This window comes from Limanda limanda, chromosome 13, assembly GCF_963576545.1.
Source record: "Limanda limanda chromosome 13, fLimLim1.1, whole genome shotgun sequence".
Lineage (NCBI taxonomy): Eukaryota > Metazoa > Chordata > Actinopteri > Pleuronectiformes > Pleuronectidae > Limanda > Limanda limanda.
This window is the reverse complement of record NC_083648.1, coordinates 13,847,316-13,871,182: the sequence shown is the minus strand read 5'-3', so window position 1 is coordinate 13,871,182 and position 23,867 is coordinate 13,847,316. Positions and strand designations below refer to the sequence as shown.

Here is a 23,867-nt window from a genome sequence, read left to right as displayed (position 1 = left end):
TTCCAGAAAAGCTCAATTCTCTTGGACAGAGAGCAAGCCCCCGGAGATGCGACTTTGTCTGATTACCAAGAAACTTCCTGGACATCAAGCTTATTGTCATCACACGAGACGGATGAAGCTTAGTCTCCACCAGGAGTGTTTGTTGAGGCTACAGCTGAAAGTCAGAAACAGTATTTGTAACGTTGTGTCAAAACATTATTCCATGTTAGAGAAAATTGTGTTGGCGAGGAATTAACAAAAGTATTTATCTCAGATTTATTTAATGCTATTGTGTCAAATTATGGATGCGCAGCCATGGCACGCCTTTAACTACACAGAGCTTGTATTTGTGTAGGCTCTAGATGTGATACTGGTAAGTATGGGTGGTTGGTGAGGAGGACTGGGGCTGTTGGGGAGCAGAATAACAATGACAAAGAATAACAAAAGGAGATTTTTGGGGTGAAGAAAATAATAGGGAAGAATTTCTGCGGCGAGCACATTTGGCAGCTGAGTTATCTTTGAGACACGAGGGTTCCCTGAAGAGCACATGCCAGCAAGCAAGCTGTTGGCACATAGCCTTCCGAGAACCAGCATGCTCTTGTTAAGCAACCACTGCTGACAAAGCATGGACCACAGACCGAGAGAGACACCCAGGAAGAGAGAGGATGAACGGTGAGCAGCAGGGAGGTGTGATTCCGCTGGGTAGGAACTTGTTGAATCTCTGCATGGCTGCATAGACCTGTCAGAACTGCATTGAAACACACCTGTGGACCCTTTCACTGAAATGCAGCTTTCACCACGAGCCCTTCCTCCATCTCCACTTCTCTCTCCGCAGTTTCTAGGCCCGACTCCCTGCTCCTCTGACTTCTCACACTTCTCACACATCCATGCGGAGGTGAGAGGTGCAGATGAAAAGCAGAAGTAATTAGACAAGCTTTGAGTGTGACTTTATGGTTGCGAGAGGCTTTGAGCTTTTCCCCTCACTCCTCCCCTTGTTCCCTTTGTTCTCTGCTTCTCCCCAGTGAGCCTGAGTGCTGCAAACTCTGAGGGAAAAGCATCCTGCCCACATGTGTCATGTCTACTCAGGAGAGTAGAAAGGCGTATCATTAAAATACAGCCATGCTTAAGAGACACACACACACACACTTTCTCTCACGATGTATTTGCTCGACTATTAGGTAGATAAACACGTTTCTCCTCCGCCCTGTATGATTAAATGGGACGTGTAGGGATGGATTCCGGATATCCTCCCTAATTTAAGCATGAGCTCATGGTGCAGAGCAATGTCATCCTGTGTCCAAGCATCGGCCTCTAGAGCAATAACACTGTCGGTCAAAACATCTGCAGAGGAAAATACATGCAGACATAAAGTGAGAGGGAAAAAAATGATGTGAGAAAGGAAAGACTAAGACGATCACAGGCTAAATGAGTTAGACAACTTCCGGACAAATGCCGAGAGATCGCATTATAGATAGAGTGGCCTGTCTGATGGAGGAGTGAAGATAGGACCCCAGCCATGATTCATCAGTGCAATGACTTTCACACACATGCCGAGACATGCTTACACAAATTGGAGACATAGACACTTACTAATCATCACTATTTAATCAATGTGCTGTTGCTTTTATGTCGACTTTTCTGTGACCCACCCAAGATGATCCTGAGAGTCAAAGTGAAGAACGCAAGGAATTTTCAACAGTTTAAATTTGATGTGTCTTCTGAACAGCAAGGCTTTAGGCTGGATATCATTATGAGTCTCTGCCTTGAGGGGAAATGTAAAAACACTGGAGGGTTGGGGCACGAACAACAACAGGCGTGATCTGGGAGGCTGCAAATTCCCAAGGGTCAGAAAGAGACAATCGGTTGGACCTGCGAGAGCCAAGGGAGACAGGGAGTCACAGGGGAAGATGCACCATCAAGGTACATAGTCTGTGAGGCCTATTTCTTGGTCTTTCTTAACCAATCTTTCTGCAGCCTGACATTAACAGCAAACACCCTCAAGTATCCCTTCGCCACAGGTTGTAGTAATGTCTCTTGCATATGCTCATGCACTTGCTGTCTCTCAGGACAGGGTAGGCTCTAGAGAGTTCTTACATAATAAGACAGCTCATTATATCACCTCAGCGAGTAAAAGCCCAGCGTCTGCCTCGGCCTCTTTCTCTATCTTTCTCAGTTTCTCTAGTGTGTGGTCCTTGTCCCGTCATTGAAGGACACAATTACTTTTAAATGCAAGGCACTTTCATTGATGATAGAGTGCTATCCAGGGCAGGAGAATACATTCCCCTGAAAAGCATTTGTCAACTCTTGTGAGGACAACTTGAGCCTTGAGGTGGTCACGGTGACTTACAAGGGTGGTAAATACTGTGCATGCTCACATGTCTTTGGTACACATATACAACCATCAAGATGCACATGTACTAAACACTCAAATGCCAGCATTACAGACACATGAACACACACACACACACACACACACACACACACACACACACACACACACACACACACACACACACACACACACATACACACACACACACACTTACAACCAACCCACACAAACACAGATGTCATGGCCTTTAGCTGTGGCCCACGTCCCATCATATCAGTGACACTGGTAATCAAAAGTGTCAGCGTTTTCTTGACATCTGCTTCCCAGTAGTGTGACCATATACCCAGATAATTTCTCCCTTGCTCATCATCTCCACCTGTCTGCCACACAAACACACACACACACACACACACACACACACACATTGGATCGCCTGTGCAACAATTTGCCAACCAAGCAATGGCTGCACAGTGGGACGAATAAGTAAGCTTGGCGTAACTGATTTAAGTGCTTCCTCTAATCGACGATTCTAACTTTTAACTGAGTAAATAGGGCAACAACAAAAAACATAAACACATACTAGTGGCCAATTGATCTGTTAACCTCTCTCTCAGCCAATAAGTTATCCTCAGAAAGTTGGCCTGATCTGATTGGCTATAGAAGTCTGACAACCCAAAGCCCTTGATGGCAGCTCTAAGCTGGCCAAACTTGGTCCAGCATAGACTGGGTTTTTTGTTGTTGACACCTATCGACCATTATGCCCCAACACTCATTACCTATCAACAATGGCATGGATTAGGAGAGTCTGTGTTTGTGTGCTGGTTGTGAGAGAAGGGACCATAGGGGTTGGCCTGGGGGGATCTGAGAGTGTGTTTGGGAAAGGTTGAACGGTAGAAGAGGATACTGAGCAGGAAGGAGGTTGTTGCGTAAAACAAGGAACCTGCCTGCAAGGTTTAGAGTGTGACATAAGAAGATATTTGGAGAATCTCAAAGGCTAATCGGTTCAGTTTTTCAAGAAAACTTTGGTATTACGGTCTACATTTTAATCTTTTCATTTGTATTCATAGTGTCAGAAACATTTGCAAAAAAGACCCTGATTTCATAAATGCAGTCTGTGTATATTGGGTCCTATGACAACTCCCACTCATGACAAAGCACATCAAGGCCTTAACGGGTTGTCAAAACAGAGGAAAGCCAAAGAAAACACACACAGGCAGCATTAATGTCCTGGGGACTTGCTTCTGGCTAAACCTTTGAATAAGCACAGTGATTTTTAGTTACAACAATAAATGCCACATAGCATAAAGGAAACACACACACACACAATCCTGTCAAATTTGCCATACGGCCACACGATGAAGGAATTATCCAACAAAAAATGCAGATTAACAGCACAAGACAAGTGCCTAGGTGGTGAACTGCATGTGGTGCAATTAGATGGACACAATATAAACCATAAGGGGCAGGAGAAGAGAGCTACCCACAAACAATTTCCAAACATCCAGTGTGTGAATAACAGTACCAGTGGTATCAGCCAAAATCATATTCTCATTTTAATTAATTTGGTATGAGCCACTTGCTACTTCACATTCCACCCAAGGCACTCAGACAGCACAGAGACTGTCCTTAGATGGCCTTGCAAATTGAGGGCTAATGACATCATCATTTTCGGCACCACCATAGCCCAGTTTCTGTTGTTATTCCATTGTTATTTTCCATCTTGACCTTTTCTGGATATGTGGAACACCTGATCTTCATTCTCCAGACACGCTCAGACATGAGGTAAGGAGGGAAAGATCCTAATAATGATGCAAAGGATTAATACCAGAAACACAGATAATTATATCCACGTAACCCGCTGGTGAAACAGCTGTAAGAGGGACTTCTCTCCCTAACTATGTCTACATAGTTTTGAAGGAACTGAAATGTCACATGTCGTTTCTATTGTACCACAAGGAACATTTTGTGACATTTATATATCCTGTTATTATGATATTTACAAGTTGACTCTGACAATATTCATTTACATGACAAGAAGGTCTGAAGTTACTTAATTTTCCTTGACCGTTTTTTTCATCACACCAGGTTTTCACATATGATGAGACTTTTTCATATTGGCCTGCCAGTCCAGTAGTCAGCTTGCATCCATCATAACTAAACTTGGCCAACATAGCATCCAAGCTGCCTGTTGTCTTGTAAAGCTAATTGCAGTCTACTGGTATTCCTGTGACACTAAAACCATCCAAAGCATGTTTCCAACCCTGTGGGATTGTGTTGGAGGTTCTGGGAAGGAAAAACATGGTCTGTTTCGGAAATATTTTAATTTGAAAGACTGCAATTACAATAGGAAGAGGGAGGACAAGCTTGGGCGACTAGTCAATTGCTTGATTTGGTTGGGTGTAGCACTTCTTTGGCAGGCGAGACCTTACCGAAACGAGATTCATATGTACAGAGGAGCTTTGTTTTTTCCGGAACACAGACATCTGAACTGACCAGACTATTGCTATTAAAAAAGTAAGTATATCTCGAAATAAATACCAATCCTTGCACCAATTGTTTGACCCTGCAGGAATACAGTATATTTTTTCGATGGTTCCAATAATTGCTCTGCTGTCTTGGGAACAGGATCAGATAATGACAAAGCAGACCATCTTTCACCAAACACCAGAGGCTGAAAACGGCCTCTATGCCCTCTTTTCCTGTCTACCCTCAGCAATCCCTCTCCACAGTTCTGCTCCTGCCAAACCCACAGAAGAAGGGAGGGGGAGTAAATGCATGCCCATTTTGTGAGTTGCACACTTGTCTGCCCACCAGCTAGCATGACCCTAGAGAACTAAAACCTTTTTGACCAAAATACTGAACAAATAAATATGCCTTGCAAGCTAGAAAATAAACACTACGTTTTTGTTTGTTTTTTGTTTTTACTGCTACTGAAGTACAGGGTTTGAGTTCAGTTTCAAGTGAGCAAGGAGCTGGGTCAAGTCAGGATCCTGTGGTGTCGTTCCCATGCCGTGGTAGATACAGTAAACACCAGATAACTAAGAGACAAACCATGGAATCCCAACATCTCTTTCCGCTCCATCAATAACCACCCAGTAGTTGAGGCCAGGCCCATCCAACCCCAGCTTGGCCCCTTTGTGCTGGCTCTTACCCTGGAAGGCATCTGAGTGGCCGGAGATGAGATGTTCAAGCTCATAACTGTAGGAGTGAATGTTGTGAAGGGTTTCTCGTTTTACAGCAAACTGGTAGCTCTCTTCCATTTTCCTGGTGCAGCACGATGGCCCCTGGTGCTTGCAAATCAACAGGTCCACATCTAAAAAAGCAGACAGAGACAAATATTTAGTAAATTCAATTACATATATTTAATAGTTGTCAACAGTCTTTTTTTAGTTTAAGTCTTTGGTAACACATAAAACATATAACATGCAGGAAATAGAAGTGAAATACATCAAACAAACATATGTGTGTATGTGTGTGTGTGTGTGTGTGTTTATATTAATATATAGACAGGCAGGACATAACTCAATTGGGAGACACAAGAGGCACCATGGGAGGGTGAGAAAGTAGACCAAGAATTCATCCACGTTTCCTGCTATAAATACTGTCTGTGCTATATATAAATATCTTCTTGCTCAGACAATTGTACACATGTCGTCAAAACATTTATTTCTACATACATTTACACTCCATGTTGTATGGAAAAACACAATAACATCCTTACACTTATTTTGAAATGTGAAAATTAAAAACTAGCTTTTCTTAACACATGCAATTTTCACCCACACACACCCCCAGTAATTTGTGTGAAATCATCTCTTCTCATTAGCAATACCACAGCAGTTTATAACACATGAAGGCAGTGACCTAACTGCAAATACTATGATCCAAAGAACATCTCAATCAGGCACAATTACATCAGCTGAATCAGAGTCCAGCCGGGGTCCTGCCAGCGTCACCTGCCTCTCACCATCACCACATTTAGAAACACTGTCATGACATCACAGAGACTGGTCACAATTAGCGTGAGCTATTAAAACTGTCCTTTCCACATATTTCCTTGCACAAATTGACATGTGCAGGGGCATTTCCACAATGCAGAAGTCTGATATGATAACTCATTTTACAGGGGGAAGGGCCGAATGGGGTGGTTGGAGGCAGGTGTTGTAACCAGAGCCTGAAGCATGGCCTTAGGACAGACTGCAAGACCAGTGCCTCACTGGCCAAATCCCTCCATGAAACACAATAGGGTTGCATTCTCAATCCCTCTTTCCCTTTCTGCCTCCTCTCTCCCATTTGCCTGGCATATCCTACTGAGGCCTTGGTGTCTCTTAATTACCCAGCGAGGCTCCATTTGTTCCCATCCCAGAGCCAGAGGAGTGAAGTCATAACTGGCTGTCCTGCCCCTTCCAGCTCATTACCTCTATCTCTGTTAACAGTCCGGTCTTTCTATATACAACTTTTGAGTCCTACACAAAAGTCCTATACAAAACGTTTTTTACATCGCTACATTCTAACATACCAATTTTTTGGGTTACTGCGATATGGCACTCCCAAATGTATTTCATCATATAAAACCAGGGATATTGATACTGATTTAAACAGACATTAGCATGGACACTTAAATCAGGAGGGGGGGGGTAGTGACATTGTCCAATGTAAGACCGATCAGTCCAGGTCATCAAGACACGTGGATATTGCCTGCAGTCTCCCTCAACCTTTATAATTTATCAAGCAATACTGGGCATTCCCACTGCTTTTTACTGGGTAAGTGTAACTTTGCAGTAGTGCCTATAAAATATACTGGTTGTCTTCTATAACTACCCATAAAATCCTTTTATGAGCTACTGTTTGTCAAAATGACAAAGCATAATATGACGTCACAGGTGGGACCTAATCATTATGGAGATTAAACAGGCTAATTTATTGATCATTTTATGAAACTCAAGTAGATATTTATAGTCATTTCTTACAACCCTTTGAATGCTAAAGGTCTCCCTCTTGTAATATTATTGATTGACTTTTGAAAGCACGATAAACAGTTTTAGTTCTGCTTTAGGGTTGTCCAATCTCCATATTTGGTGACTGTCCTCTCTCCTTTCCTGCCCCTGCCCCTGTTCACTTCACTGGCAGGCTCGTTCCCTCCTTTGTGTTTGTGTGTTATCTGTGATATGAAACTAATATCCAGGGACTCAGAGTGGAATCCAGCCTAGCTCACCGTCCCTTGCGAGTAGCTGCATGGAGTAAGTGATACTCAGAAATACTTTGGCTGTTAAAGCCACCACAGCAGTCAGGACAGTCTGACTGTGTCACGAAATATACCAGGCCACCTTCTTCAATCATTAGAAGCCATGTCACTGCTTGTCTGTCCAACAGCAAAGGAACTGATGAGCCTGGCTTTTGTGTCTTTTATAATATTTTACATTTGGGGTATTAATAATCTGTTTCTCAGTGGCTTCTTCCTTAATGGTAAAATAAAATATGCATTAAGGACTCATGGAAGCATTTTTCATTTAAGTAATTTAGGTTTAGGACTTATAGTCACTATTAATATCTGTCTGCCTTCCCTCGAGTAATGTCTATTGTTCAATTATACCCCCATTGTATACAACAACTACACACATATAAAAGACTTTGACATCTCAATCAACTTTTTTAGTCAATATTGTTTAATCAAATGAAAGCATTGGATGTAATGGTAGCTTTAATAGTCAGTATAATGTCAAAACAAAACAAAATATCAACAAATTAAAATGCTATCCTTTCCACAAGAGTTCATCCAACAAGTTGTGGCTATAATGGACATTTGTAGAATATGAGGAAACAGTTTGTTGGACTGCAGTATGATATACAGAATTTGCTATGGTCCTTTTGTTTTACTAATTTCTAATTTCTTATGAATTGTAAATGCTATTTTGTCTAATCTTCTAATTAAACTCTCTCAACTCTGGAATATAACTCAATACCACAAATTCCAACATACCAATAAACTGAACTCTACTGTTCTTTTGTAATTAGTGCCCCTATGTATGCTAGTCATCCTGCCAGGTTAAAGCTGAACACACTTTGCTCTCCAGAGTAGATGTCAACTCTGAATCCTAATCCCTTAAATCTTCTCAGGTGACAAATACCTCTGCAGTATTTTGCCATATTAAAGCATTATGAATGTGTTTATGACAAGGAGGGTTGCGATTTCCTGATGCGGCTGTTTTTGCTGTTTTGATATTTTTCTGAGAAACTAAGCAATTAATGCATTTACCCTTCTCCTGACTCAGGAAGCCAGTTCCTTTGAAGCTCGGAGATCCACTGAACATACAGGATATTTACTCTATGCCGATTTGATGTGCTTTGGATGGACAACTTTGAATGAAAACAAAACTCAAAGGGTTTTTGCTGCGGGCCTGCTTTTTGGACAACCTTAAAACCTTAACGAAACGTTTTTCTTCCCCAGATCCAGGAGCAGAGTGATGGGCACGGAGTCAAAAGCCAGACCACAAGGCAGGTGCTGGTCAAACAGATCTTAAAGAGAAAAGTGAGAGGCTGGGTAGATAGATGCACACCTGTTGAAGCAGCAACATATCAGATGGGTGCTCAACCACAATCTGGCAGAGCAATCATGTTACCATTTAAGATAAAGTATTCCAAACTCCTTCTCAGAGACCACATCTTCTCTCGTGTACTGTTTCTATTCCTAGAGCATTAGATGATTCATCTTTTCTAGATGCTTGAATCATTGGAGGGTGAGAGGATAGACTTGGCAGACTAAACTCGTAAAATCTCATCTGCCTCGATCACAGTAGCAAACTAGAAAGGGAAGGTCGCACACAATCAACTTAAAGACAAGATAGACTAACGGACTAAAACCCAATAAGACCTGTTGTGTGGAGACTCTCAGAAGGGAATCTGCTTCCTTAGTGCTCCTCAGTTCGCCCTTACTGTATCTTGTTACTTTAATCCATTGTGTCTTTTTTCAAATGGTTCCAGTTTTACAAAACTCACTCCAGAGGTTCACATGTGAATTTTGCATTAGATTGTAGTGGGTGTTTGAGAGATGGCCAGGAAAAGAAGTCCCAGATGCTTAATGATTTTGAGTGTGTATGGAGTGGGTGTGTGCAAGGTAAGGTATCTCAGGGACAAAGGGTAACATAAGGGTAACATAAGGGACTCAAAATAACCATCGCCAATCAAAGACCATGTTAAGCTTTGAGAGCTTGCTAAGGCTCTTGACGCCACCACTGGTTAAGGATGTGGCGACACATGGTAACACACTCCCTTGCTATTAACACATGACCCTGCCTGCCTTGTATAAAAGATATAAGACACTTTCACTTATCACTCCTAAATAGCTGTTAATGACTCAGTAAATCAGAGGATGGCAGTAAAGCAATGAGATGAAGAAAAGGTGTGTGTGTGTGTGTGTGGTAGGTATAATCAGATAAGCTCTGCTCAATCAGATCGTTTTTACTGAGCTGTTAAATGGGTTGATCATATCTGAGGACGTTATCCAATAAGCCAACTGTGAAAGTAGTGAGTCTGTGCACACAGCACTGCTAACAGTCTGCTATCCAAACGATCTATCTCCAGGGGGCTATTTCAGCACCCAGTGGTAATCTCAATATTGAGCGTTTGGCTGGGTACCACAGCTCCAAAGTGGTCATAACTCTTCAAAATAATCACAGGATCAGCAAAATCACCTCGCTGATTATCTTGGTTCCCTTGATGCTGGATCTGGCATGGAGATAATGTCGCTCTTTCTAAACTTTGGCACTGCTGTAAACAAATATTAAACCGGTGCAAAATAATAATAAAGTGTTTGGTAATTGATAATCTACTTAAAAGTAACATTGGTAAAATAATCTTTTTAGAAGTCACTCATAAGCAAAGCTTAAGCACTTGACATTATAAGTTCCATGGACCTTAGCTGGAGGGAGGGATCTAAAAATGACACTGAGCAATTGCAACATGAGTTCTCCTCAAAAATACATGAGATTAAGAATCTAATGATAATCATAAGGGACCAACTATTTGAAAACCAGAATTATTTAGAGAGAGATCATACAAAAAATATCTGTAATGTTAAAGTAAAAATAATTAAAATCATTGCCAACTGGCCTGTTCATGAGTTCCCCGCTGCCACACTCCTGGAGGTTAGTGAGGAATCAGGTCACCACACATGAATGAAACGCAGCACTGTATCCTAATACAAACATCAAACTCTGAAAAGGGCTGAAGGTTTGCCACTTCAAATTTCGAGACTTGCTTTTGTTGGCAATTGATCTGAGAGCTGAAGCAGAGTAGCATAATTGTGTACACACACACGTGTATACACCAAATCTCCCGCTCCGACGCCCACTTCCATTGGTTGCTTTGATGACAAGATTCTGCCTGACCCAAAACAGCCTCTCTAGGACAAGCACAAATAAAAAGCAAAATAAAGTAGAGGCCCAAAAGGAACTGGTGAATGTTTGATTAGCTGTGAAGGGGAAGAGCAGCAGGGAGGTGGTGGAGGGTAATTGCACAAATATGCACTTCACCAAACCTTTTAAACACACAAATTATGTACGTCAATTAATAGTTCAGAACCAAGGAGCCACAGTCCGCATCTGGATTATGTTCGCATAATTTTCCAAAACTGTTATAGGGGGATGGTATGTCTCATGAATGGGAGGTTAAAGGTGGGGAGAGCAAATTCGTTAAAGGAAAAGACTGTCGTGTCTCATCTGCTTCTCTCTGCTCACTGTTAGCTAACATGCTCATTAACAGCTGCGATCGCAGACTGAGACACTCATATGTAGCTTCTGCCAACGCATTGCTGACTCGCTTGTCACGCAAGCCTTGCTCCAGACTGCTGACATCCTCATAAGACCAAGGTCCCTCCGTTGTCTTTAAGAGCCGACTCTAAACTACTGCTTGTAATGAACCTGACATCCTCTGTTGCTAGTAGTGACATGCTGCTAAACAAACATATCAAGTGGTTTGGATGCACCTCTAGGTATGTTTCCCACCCAGCTATTGCTCTTCTCCTCCCATGCAGACGCAGACTGGTGATACTCAAGCTGCCGCCGACCTGCATATGACACTCAGGATTGTGGTCTGTGGTGGTAAGGATAGTTGTACATTGCATATCTACTAGTATTTAGGTATTCACAAGGAAAATCCCTCTTAGACACCCCCAAGATCAAAAGCTTTCGCAATAAATGAAAATTAAAAAGTCACTATTAAAAGAGTTTAGTACATATGAGTACAAATATAATGATGTACACTAAATAGCCTTGTTTGTTTAGTTCAAATACACTGTATATGTAAACTGAAATCCACAGAGAAGAAACATGACAATGAGTTAAAACTGAAGTGTCTTGCTCGCAGAAAAACTTTCAAGCAAAGCTAGAATAGTTGAACCAAAGCCTAAAGCCGCTCAAAATGTGTTTTACCTCCAAAACAGATTTGGCACCAGTGTTTATCCTTATAACTTTTCCTCAGAGTGCAAAAAGAAACAACATACCACAAAACCTTCCAGCCATTTGAAACTGCTTTCAAGCATCATTTTGACAAAAATCTGAGTAAAGACAGGGAAAATCTGTAGAGCCATGACGGCAGATTAGCCAAAAGACTCTGCCCTTCTGTGAGAGTCTCAACAATTGCAAAATGCTGCGGCCCAGAGAACATGTAGGAGGGCTCGCTGCCCCAAGTATCTAGAGACACAGGGCCAAAAAGAGTTGGTGGTCAAATCAATCTGCAGATTGCAAATCAATCACTCCCCCAAATTCTGGACACGTACTGTAGCCTCTTTATCCACACAGATTAAACCATATGGGAGCCCTGAGTCACACCAGACTTGCTCTCGCTCTAAACCCCTGTCTCAGCGGCTTGTGAATGTGCTGGACCGCTTCACTGCCAAAAGAAATTTGCAAAATAATTGTTTAATCTCTCCAAACAGCTCACATATGATAAGCAGCTGGGTGGTATGTGAAGCTGCAAAACAGCGGAGAAAATCTGCAGGCTCTGATGCTTTAAACCCAACAGATCAGATGGGAGATGCACATTGGCTGATTTAAATGTGCAATATTACATACTCATTTATAGAGGCATGTTTTGGGGGAGAAAAACAAATAAGAAACATAGTAAGACACACTTCACATACAATTATTTGATACACATATTTACACATTATAACCACTAACATTCCAATACACAACATCAGACAGATATGCACAAAATCCTAGTGTCTTTTCAACTTGCATGACTTGTATTACAAGAGAAACAAAGTTAAAACAGCAACGTCTGTTGTGTCGCTCTGATATTCAGTTTCTTGCTCCAGTCACATGAAGGGATATGATTTATCTTCTAGGACACCACGCACAGTGCGCACCGGTCCACATGCGCTTTGGGTAAGGAGAACTGAACGCACTGGATATGCATTAAAGTTCAGTCTGATAATAAGAGCTAGTCATAACGTGATTTAACACATTGCTGGAACGTTTGCAAATGGTCACTGGTGAAAAAAGACAGTGGGTGCAGCAGTTAAAGCGAAGTGCTTATAGCCTCTGCGTCTGGAGAGCGCCTCAGCCACACGCACGGTCTCACCTGTGCCAGGTGTCTCCGGGACGCGGTGCAGCGGCCCGACCTGCCGCAGCTGGAACGCGGTCCGCACCTCATGGCAGCTGTACGCATCCACGTCGATCACATTCACGGCAAATAGGAGCGCAGACAAAATCCAAACGGATCCGCAAGAGTTCACGCGTGGGCACATTCCTCGGGACATTGCCGCATCTCCCACCAGGTGATCCGCGTGGAGAGCCTCTACTGTAGCCTGGCTGCAAACTGCGGGACAGTGTGTTGAGTGTGGACGGCACTGGAGGACAATGAAGCGACCGTGAGTTTACGCATCTGCTTTCCGTCTGATTCTCACATTATTGGTTGGGCTGAGAGTGTGCACGTCTCACTGGAGGTTTGGGGTCTTCTCTTGGACAGATGAAGGGTGGTGTGGACCCGAGCCAGTCCCGTCCCGCGCGCAACACTTTGCAGTGGTCGACTCACTGCGCGTCTGTCTCCAAAGCCCTGCGCGCACACCCCTCCCTCTCTGTTTACTTCAGCCCAGTGCCCCCAACTAAATCTCACTCTCAACATTTTAAATCTATACAAATTAACCATTTCTCCTGGTTTTATCAAACCACTGGAAATGCTTCTTTATATGTTTCACAAATAGAATTTGCATCACAAGTGGAAGTTTTGCAGTGTCCCTTTTATAAAAAAGACTTAACCTCTGATAATCTAATTAAAGTCATATTTCATTAAATCAAAGCCTTAACTTAACCTATGTTGTTATTTTTACTGGTGTCTGACACCCTCAAATTACCATTTTTTATAAAAATCCAGCAGATAGTCACTGCTAAGAGACAGAGACAATTTTTAAAAGTATACGAGAATGTATTAATTATTAGTGAGCGCGCACTCGTATAATCAGGATTTGGGATTATGATTAAACTAATAGGCCAATATATTTCTATCTCCCCTAGACACAAAAAATAAAAACTGTGGAGTTAATGGTGCTCCGCATACATTTTATTTGGTTAAATACTGCCTTCTCCTGGCCAAACAGTTGTAGTACAGCAGCCATCAAATGACAACTGGTTTAGCACAGAATTGTTCTATCTACTTCAAATTTGCTGTTTAGTTTCAGGTTGGAGCAAGTTTACGTCTTGGTGTAATAGATTGGCAGGGTTGGTTCTGCTGTCCATTTCTCAAGGCCATCTGAACAAAACCAACGTTTCTTTATTTTTAACCTTAAGAGAGGAATCAACTGTTGAAGCTACTGAAAGTATTTTCAATCAATGATGAGAGGAATGTGTTATTAATGCAATGCTATTCACATATGCAATACACTTGAACGCTTTATGTGAACTTTTGTGTGATCCTGACATAAGGCCTGTTATGTACATGTATATTTCCGTGTTACATAAATACATTTTTTTTATTTGTTGTCACCTGTTCATAACAAATTGTCCCTTGGGGAAAGCAAAGATCAAGGCTTTCTCTTATGAGACCGTATACCTCAACAATCTGTAAATGACATGCTATATAGTACGGAGGTTGAGACATACCGGATTAATCAGAGAGGGCTGTGACTGCCTTGTCGTTTAAGGGATATTATATTCTCAACTTTCTGCTAAAGTTGCTGGAGATTCAAAAGCTAAGCCATGTTTTCTTCCAGCAGGATGAGAAAGCTGAAGGTTTTTGCAGCCTTTTGGAATAAAGGAACAAAGCTTCCATTGGCAAATTAAAAGAACACATGTCTCAGGTGGAAATCCTGGTGTTGGATTTTTATTGAAAGAAAGAGACAAATTCCACAAATAATATGATCTGTAATGTGTCTCACCTGGTATCTACATCGTCACCAAACTTTATTCACCACATATCTTCAGTCATCCAAACTTCCACATCAGGCCAGTGCCAGAATCCTATAATAGCTCAGGGCAGAAATAAATGTGGAGTATGATTTATAGCACCGGACAGAGTGGGACAAGGTGAGCCCTATTGAAATTGTAAGGATTCTTTTTCAGGCAAATGAATTGGCTTTTTGACGGCTTTAACATGCCCAAATTCGTACCAAAATTTGGAGAAAATTTGAAAGTGGTGAAAATGTACAGGGTCTGGAGGCATTTTCAATGGGCGTGGCAAAATGGCTCAACGGCCCCCCACGAGACCTCCGGAACGTGTTCAAATTGAACGATCTTCACAAAAATCAATACACATGTGTCCAGACAAACAAAAAAGTCTATGGGTGCAGTTTGAAAAACACAACAGGAAGCCTGCTATTTTGCATTTAGTGGCCATTTTGGCCATATTCCACATTTTTACTTTGAGGTACATGTACAAGGGCTTACATCAGATCAACCTCAAATTGAGATGAGTGTCATCACAAGAAGATGGAGATACAAACTAACTCAAAGAACGATTTTTCGTCATACCGTGGCGTGGCGTCAAAGTTTGATTACACGCCATTAAAACACGATGTTCTGTATCGGACATACATGGACCATGAATCCTTTGATGCTGAGCCGTAACAAACAACTTTCACTCCTGCAGTGACAGTGTCAGTGGTCAAAGATCAAAGGAATCTCTAGTCTTGCAAAGATGACGTCTCTCTCTCTCTCTTTCTCAGAATTGTGACATTTCCTCAAACTGTGTAAACATTGAGTTACGGCGAAGGTTCATCCTTCACCAAAGGAGAAGATGTTGTCATAACTCCACTGTGCATTGTCCTATCACCACCAAACTTGCCGGTTTTTGTTTTGTTTCTTGAGTCATTAATTTATACAGTTTTAGTTGAGTTCAGTTTATGATGGTGTCTGCTGTAGCACAAAATGTTTGTAAGTGCAGGTACAGTGTGCGCTTGAGAGCGTTTGGTGCCACAGAGGCTTTGTTTAAAGCAGAAACATCCCCATGACGATACTTTTGTTTTACTCAAATTGCTTTGTGGGGGAGAAGATTATAGGGCTTACGAACCAAAGATTAAAGGAAACTTTATGTCTTACAAAGGTGATGTCTGTCACTCTCTCAGAATTGAGACATTGAGGTTCGGCGAAGGTTCATCCTTTGACAAAGGAGACGATGTTGTCATAACTCCACTGTGCATTGTCCTATCACCACCAAACTTCTGTCTCATGATCAGAGTCCAAGCCTGAACAGCTCTATGTGTTAATATTTCCTCAGTCATTATAAGGGCCCGAGCACTGACAGCCACTGACAGGTGAGGCCCTATTGAAATTGTTAGGATTATTATTATTTAGGCAAATTAATTGGCTTTTTGAGGGCTTTATCATGCTCAAATGCCCGAAACGTGTTCACATTGACCGATCTTCACAAAAATCGATACACAGGTGTATCATGACCAGACAAACAAAAACGTCTCAGGTGCAATTGGAAACACAACCGGAAGCATGCTATTTTGCATTTAGTTGCCATTTTGGCCATATTCCAAATTTTTACTATGAGGTACTTTTACCAGGGCTTTCATCAGATCAACTTCAAATTTAGATGAGTGTCATCACAACAAGATGGAGATACAAAGTTATTCAAAGATCGATTTTTCGTCACAGGGTGTGACCGTGGCGTGGCGTCAAAGTTTGATTACATGCCAGTAAAACACGGTGTTCTGTAACGCGGACATACATGGACCATGAATCCTTTGATGCTGAGCCATAAACAGACAACTCCACTCCTGCAGTGACAGTGTCAGTGGTCAAAGATCAAAGAAATCTTCATGTCTCTCAAAGGTGACGTCTCTCTCTCTCTCTCAGAATTGTGACATTTCCTCAAACCTTGTAAACATTGAGGTAAGCGAAGGTTCATCCTTCGCCAAAGGAGACGATGTTGTCATTTTTCAGGCAAAACGCATGCAACACTTCAAAATGCATGTGCTCGAGCCCGCCCAGTGCTGCTTTGCAGTCCTAGTTATTATTATTTTTTTGATCTAATTATATTTTATTGGTTTTTGTTATGTATATATTGCAACTTGAGGATTGCTGCTAAATGTCGTTGTACACTGTGCAATGACAATAAAAGGATTTGAATCTATTCTATTCTACATGTGATTGACCAACCAAGTCTATCATGACCTTTCACCCTGTTTTTATAGCATCGAAGCCCTAAGTATCCCTGGTCTACTCTATACTTGTTTGTGTGTCCCATTGCTTTTATTTACAGCCTAATTTCACATAGGGCTGAAACATAAGTCAATTAATAATCAATGGACACACGTTTGATAACTGAAAGTAATTTATTTTAGATCAAACTATTCCATTAGAGGACTGTTACCATCATGGGCTCTATGGAACTATGCATGTGCATTTCTTAGTTTATTTTTGTTTTTACTGTAGGCATTTGTTTAATTTAATTATTGAGTATTTCTACTTCACTGTCCTAGTACTTTTACCTCAGTGAATGATCCGAAGTCTTCTTCCACCATTGGTAAAGTTTATTTTGTTGCTTATAATTTAGTACTTGTTTAACAAGTACTTGTAACAGAGTATTTCTAATGTGCAGTATTAGAACTTTCGTTTCCTCTTCGTCCTCCAGTCCAGCAGGGGTCGCTGCTGGCTCGGAGCTCCGAGTCTCTGGTTTCCTGCCGCTGGCTCTCTTTGCTCGCTCAGAGCCTCGATGTGCGCAGAGAGGAGGAACATGTCCGCCGTGCAGCTGCTGCGGGTGTCGGTACATGAGCGAATCCGCGCAGCCGCTGAAGACTTCCTGCTGCAGGTGGAGAAAGGAGGAGGAGGAAAGGCTGGAGTCCCGGAGCTGCGAGCGATGCTCACCGAGCGGCTTGCGGCGGCAGAGGAAGAGATCCTTGCTGGGCTTGAGGAAACCGTAGCTGGGTACGAGGACCGAGTGGAGCAGTCCGAGCGGAAGATCCGCCGCCAGAGGAGGCTGATCGATGCCGTGATGGAGCCCATAGTCCGGCTGCACACAGCAGGTCAGTCCCTAGAGCCGGGGTGGGCAATTCATTTAACCAAGGGGCCACATGAGAAACGTGGACAGTTGTGGAGGGCCGGACCAATAGGCTGAACTCAATTCTACTCATATTAATTTGATAAGCTTCTACTGGTAAGAGATGTTATGATTAGGCAATGAAAAGGTGAGGGCAAAAGTTATAGCGCCAACATTATATCACACTTTAATCAACATTTACAATAACAGTTGTGAATAAAATATGCACGTTTTTTGGTCAGTTTTTGTCAAAGATCCGTTTTCAATCAACTTTATACAAAGTGGTATTACTATTTGCATATAGTCTAAACACCCCATTTGCTGGTTTTCTGTTTTTTTTATCTTGTTCAGTGAGAGAAATCTAGTCTGTTTTGGGCATGAACAAGTGCACTGAAGTCAGGTTGATTATCTGAGGTGGATATGCGAAGGACAGCTGACAGGTGATCATCAGTGAGAGAGGATCTGTATTAGGATTTGTTAAACTTCGTCACAGAAAATGTTTGTTCACACATATATAAGTTGATCCAAAGAGAACCAACATCTTCTGAGCATGTCTCCTCATGTATGGAAAGTTCTCCTCTTTGAGAGAAGGATCAAATTCCAGCAGTGTTACTGACTTAAAGTGCTCTGTCAGTAGTGTATCAGACTGCAGGTCAATGAGTTCGAGCTGAACATCACTGGGTGCATTATCCACACTGCACGTAGGGGAGAAGAAATCACGTGCATTTCACTTTCAACTGTTTTGAAGTCTTGAAATCTTCTTGAAAACTCACCATGCAGTGCCCCTGACATGGATGAGTACCTGCGGAGGTGATCAACTGATGGTGTGACTTCTTTCAGTGTTGGCATGTGGTTGAGAATGTTACCCTCCAACTGGCTTGAAAGAAACTGCACATTTCTCATGAAAGCCTTCACCAGGCTGTACATGTCATATGCAAATAGGCCCTTGCCTTGCAGTTTGGTATTTAGCTTATTGATTAATGCAGTGACATCAACAGCAAATGCAAGATCTGCCATCCAGTCTGCATCTGAGAGCTCTTGGATGTCCTTGCCTTTCTTTTCACAGAATCTCTGATCTCAGGTCCCATACTCTTTTAAGCACTTTGTCCAGACTGAGCCGTCTGACAGCTGTGTGGTAGCCTATGTCACCATGTTCAGTCTCATGCTCTCCCAAAGTGCAACAAACTGTCTGTGATTCAATGCTCTTGCCCTGATAAAGTTAACTAATTTAGTTACAACATCAGTAACATGAGTAATTTTTAGCACTGACTTACACCACACGTCCTGATCTATAATACAATGCAAAAATAGCAATTTAATTTCTGGGTTAATTTCCCTCACTTTATCTTGCATCTGCTTCAAAAGTCCAACATGTTTCCCTGTCAGATTTGGACAACCATCGGCTGTAACACCTGCCAGTTTGTCCCATTTGAGCCCCAGCTTGTCTGAGCATGCAGTTACCCTCGTTAACAAATAACTCCCAGTCGTCGTCCCTTTTATTGACCGCATTGCTGCCAGCTCCTCCGTAATCACAAAGTCTTTCGTCATCCCACCTACAAAGATGAGTCACTGGGCTGTGTCGCAGACAACAGAGCTCTCATATAGAGCCAAGGAGAGAAAATCAAAGTATACTACTTTCTGTTCCAGCCGAAGCTCGAGATTTCCCGCGATTTCCATCCTTCTTGTTACGGCTCGTCTGGAGAGGAACACATTCTCAAATGCCTCTTTCTTCTCAGGGCATATTAGTGCAGCAGAGTCCACCAAACACTCCTTGATGACGTCCCCATCACAGAATGGCTTACCCCTTTTTGCAATTTTGCGGGATATCACAAAGCTGGTCTTGACAGTTCCATCCCTGGATGTGGAGAGCTTGGTAAAATCATCAGCTCGCGGGCATTCAGGATGTACGTCAGGTAAATTTTTTTTAAAAAGGCACCTTCAAAATAAAAGAAATGTAGTTGTACTTATTTACGTGTGATTCCTAATATTCCGTTGACCTCACGCAGGCTGGTCAAGGACAGCCAAATGTACAGGTCCAGGTCTGCTCTAGAGGAACCGCTAACAGGCTAACGTTAGCTAGCATCCGCTCGTGCAGCGGAGTTAATACGTCACTTCCTGTCTCTGTCCGGCTGCTCCACCTCTCACCTGAATAATGAGGAGGATTTGATGCTGTTGTGAACGAGTCTGTGCAGAAAATCTGCTGCTGTGTTGCTCATGTCTGAAACAGAAAGTCTGGACACATCTCTCTGAGTTTTATCCACAGGTCTTGTCTGAAAGCAGCTGTGATAGCAATTTTTACATTTGGGCAATGATAGATAGAAGAAACCACTAAGATGTTTAGAGGGATGAACAAATGGGTTCCCATAGATATCAGGGTGTCACTCAAGGCACTCAACACCAACTGTAAACGACCTCAACATCTCTCCTTCCCGAATGTGATCGATAAAAAATCACAACAGTCATCATTAAACGAAACAACACAAGTTTTTCAGAACACTTCAGGAAACTCTAATATGATAAACCTGTGTATTTGTGTTTCAGTGTGTCCTGCAGACGTCCAGCAACCAATGGTGAACAAAGAACAGGTTCCCCCTGAGCAGCAGCAGTGGAGCTCCCTTGTGGACCAGGAAGACCCAGAGCCCCCCAACATTAAAGAGGAACAGGAGGAACCGTGGACCACTAAAGATGGACAGCAGCTTCAAGGACTGGAGGAGGCTGATATCAAGTTCACATTGACTCCTTTCTCTGTGAATAGTGTAGAAGATGAAGAGAAACTTAAATCGTCAAAGCTTCATTCGAGTGAGACGAAGGAGAACAGAGCGGTCTGTGGAGGACCAGAACCAGCCAGGAACTCAGGTCCTGATGGACGTTTACAACAAGATACTGAGGACAAGACTGAAGACTCTTCTGAGACTGAAGACAGTGAGGATGATTGGAGGGAGACCAAGGAACCTCAGACTGCTTTAAATACTAGAAATAACAAACAGCCTCTTAGTGATATGGGATGTAAGACAGAAAAAAAATCGTTAACATGCTCTGAGTGTGGTAAAATATTTAACCATAGGGGCCATCTAAATATACATATGAGGCTTCATACAGGAGATAAACCGTTTAGTTGCTCTGAGTGTGGTAAAATATTTAACCAAAGGGGCAGTCTAAATAGACATATGAGGATTCATACAGGAGAGAAAGCATTTAGTTGCTCTGAGTGTGGTCAAAGATTTAACCATAGGTTCAACCTAATTTCACATATGAGGAGTCATACAGGAGAGAACCCGTTTAGATGCTCTGAGTGTGGTGAAAGTTTTAACCAAAGGGGCAATCTAAATAGACATTTGAGGAATCATACAGGAGAGAAACCGTTTAGTTGCACTGTGTGTGGTAAAACATTTAGCCATAGGTGCCGTCTAAATAGACATATGACGAGCCATACAGGAGAGAAACTGTTTAGTTGCGCCCAGTGTGATAAAAGATTTAGCCAAAGGAGCCATCTAAATACACATATGAGGATTCATACTGGAGAGAAACCGTTTAGTTGCTCTGAGTGTGGTAAAATATTTAGCCATAGGTGCAATCGAAATACACATATGAGGAGTCATACTGGAGAGAAACCGTTTAGCTGCTCTGAGTGTGGTAAAAGATTTAAGAGTCAGTCCTATTGTAAGAGACATGTGAGGATTCATAAAGGAGAGAAGTGATTCAGTTGCAACCTTTGCAACAAAAGATTTATTAGGATTTATCAGCAGTTATTCATATTAAACATATTCATAGTTCAATGTTTTAAATAGACTATTAACAGTTTTTATGTACCCAGAAAATATAACGCATTGAATACCACGAAAGATTTGTGTTTATATATGTTTCTGCTGATTTCTACATAATGTATCTATTTTTCATAATGTCCTTCATGTCATTTTAAGGTTAAAGTTCGTTCCTTGCACAGAATGAATGTGTGTTTTGAACTAGTTCATATGATTAAATATGTTTGTTTAAAACAATGCTTTATTGGTTCGTGAGATTCAATGACATTGTGTGTTCTCCTTTAAGAATCGAATGTGTTTCCAAGTATAAAAGTCTAATAAAAAGATAATGGCTACTAAATGCAAAATGGCGGGCTTCCTGTTGTGTTTTTCATAATGCCCCTTGAGACTTTTTTGTTTTTCTGGTAATGATAGATGTTTTCGATTTTCTGTTCACAAAAGTTTGAAATAAGTATTTACGTGGTGCCATCTAGTGTGTTTTGTTAGGCACAGCTTCAAGAAGAGTAAAGCTCAGCACAGTGTTCCTTTTCCAGTGTCTTTGTTGATGAAACAATTTGTTCCCTTAATTTATAGTTGCAACTGTTGGGCCTACCAGGGACAAAGAGGCCACAGACCTGAGGCCTTGTGTGACATTCCAATCCATGTTACAGTATTCTGGAGGGAAAAGTTTGAGCTCCCCCAAACTACAGTGACCCCTGCTGTGTCTCTAGCCGCGCCTCAGATTTGATCTCTGACCCCCCTATTGGCCTGAGACCTTTAGCCCCGCCAGAGGGGGGGAGCCAGTTCACAGATACTATTTAACTTCAGACTCATCTAAAATCTTTCTTTCCGGTTCCAGATACAGTAGAGCTAGCATCTCAGTTTAGTTCTTAGTGTAGAGAACACAAAGGAAACACATCTTGCAGCTGTTTGACCTTTCTTAAGTCTTACTTCTAAAACTTATCTTTTTGTAGTTCACTTTTAGTCTAAAGCTACCTTTTTCTAATCCAGTTTAAGCTTAACTTATTCTTCTTTAGTACATCGTAAGCTTATTTTTCCTTATTTTTCCTCAAAGCTTTTATTTTGAATAAGCTTCTTTTTTAAAGTTGCTTTTATTTTGAAGAGAGCGCGGCAGAGAATCCCCTCACTCGCGGGCCGAGCTCAGAGACATTTCCCCCGCCATCTACGGACAATCCGGACACGGGTGTCCCTTCCTGCAGACGGGCACAGACTTTGCCAAGGAGAACGAAAAGCATCCTCTCCGTTTCGGCCCGGCGTCATCTCACCGCCGCCTCCGCGGCTCCGTGATCATCGCTCCGAGGCCAGGAAACCATCCACTTCCTCCTTCCGGGATTCGCGCTACCACGGTCGTGCACGAAACCCCGCGAAGCAACACGAAGTAAGAGACATATGTCTGGGCATAGTTTAGTTTTATACTTAGTGTTACGGACAGTGTTCTGTATGTCCTGTATGTATACATGTGTTGTGTTCTGTCTTGTGTTGTTGTTTTGTTCCCAAGTCCTTATAGACTGGTGATGCCTCCAGTGACTGGAAGGGGGAGCTCTCGGGCAGGACGTGCCCGTGAAGTGGCCAGAAGAAGAAGTATTATGGCCGCTCATCTCACCTGCATCCAATCTTCCAATCACCCCACCTGTGACAGATCTCTCGTCAACCCTTCCCCTTTAAATAGTCCTGTGTTTGTTTTGTTGGCGAGAGGAGGCTTTTGTGGTGAGCTGTGTCAGAGCGCTGATTGTTTTGTTTGGTCCTGATGTTTGCTGGTGTCTTGAGTGAGTTTTTACCAGTAGTTTAAGTTGTAGCAGCCTACTTTTGTTTTGTCTTTTGTCTTTGTTTACTTTGTTTGTTGTGCGCACAGGGACTACAAGGATAGGTAAGATACTCCGGGGTTTACATATCACACTCACGTAGGTTTACTGTTTGTTAATACCTCAGGTTAGAGTGAGCACCACCCGCTGTACTTTTGGGTGCTAAGCACCTGTAAAGGGGGGGGGGATTTCTTTGTGTTCTTTTTCTTTGGTGCCACTGTTAGTCCTTGTTGATCCCTGTGTTGCTTTGTCTAAATAAATACTGTCTTTATCTTATATCTGGTCTTGTGTTTTGTGTGATTGCACCCTCACTTATTCAGACCTGTTGCATTTATGTTATGTCCAGCTACGAGCCACCAGGGGGCGTAACACTTAGTGTGTCTTATTTGAGTGTAAATTGATAGAAAGACCGCCGTGTCGATCTTATTGTGAAAAGCGCGCGGTGACGACCCGGCGCTTCCGGTTTGATTCGGCTCCCTTCAGGTCGGCCTCACTGAGTTTGCCGGTTTCACT

General features: G+C 42.3%; 2 protein-coding genes across 2 annotated transcripts in view; one reads left to right on the top strand and one right to left on the bottom strand.

Moving 5' to 3' along the window:
* The window catches only part of LOC133018373 (glypican-5-like), a 90,456-nt gene extending 77,386 nt beyond the window's left edge, over nt 1-13,070 (bottom strand). Inside the window, exons 1-2 of the mRNA XM_061084729.1 lie at nt 12,893-13,070; nt 5,463-5,624 (exon numbers count right to left, since the gene is read on the bottom strand). Of these exons, the coding sequence (XP_060940712.1) occupies nt 5,463-5,624; nt 12,893-13,070 (340 nt within the window). The remainder of the gene's footprint in view (nt 1-5,462; nt 5,625-12,892) is intronic.
* Nucleotides 13,071-17,611: 4,541 nt separating this feature from the next.
* LOC133017500 (oocyte zinc finger protein XlCOF20-like) lies at nt 17,612-22,934 on the top strand. Its single transcript, XM_061083609.1, has 5 exons — nt 17,612-17,777; nt 20,333-20,361; nt 20,671-21,405; nt 22,391-22,395; nt 22,655-22,934. The coding sequence occupies exons 1-5, from the start codon at nt 17,612-17,614 to the stop codon at nt 22,932-22,934; spliced, it is 1,215 nt and encodes a 404-aa protein (XP_060939592.1).
* The last annotated feature ends 933 nt before the right edge of the window (nt 22,935-23,867 follow it).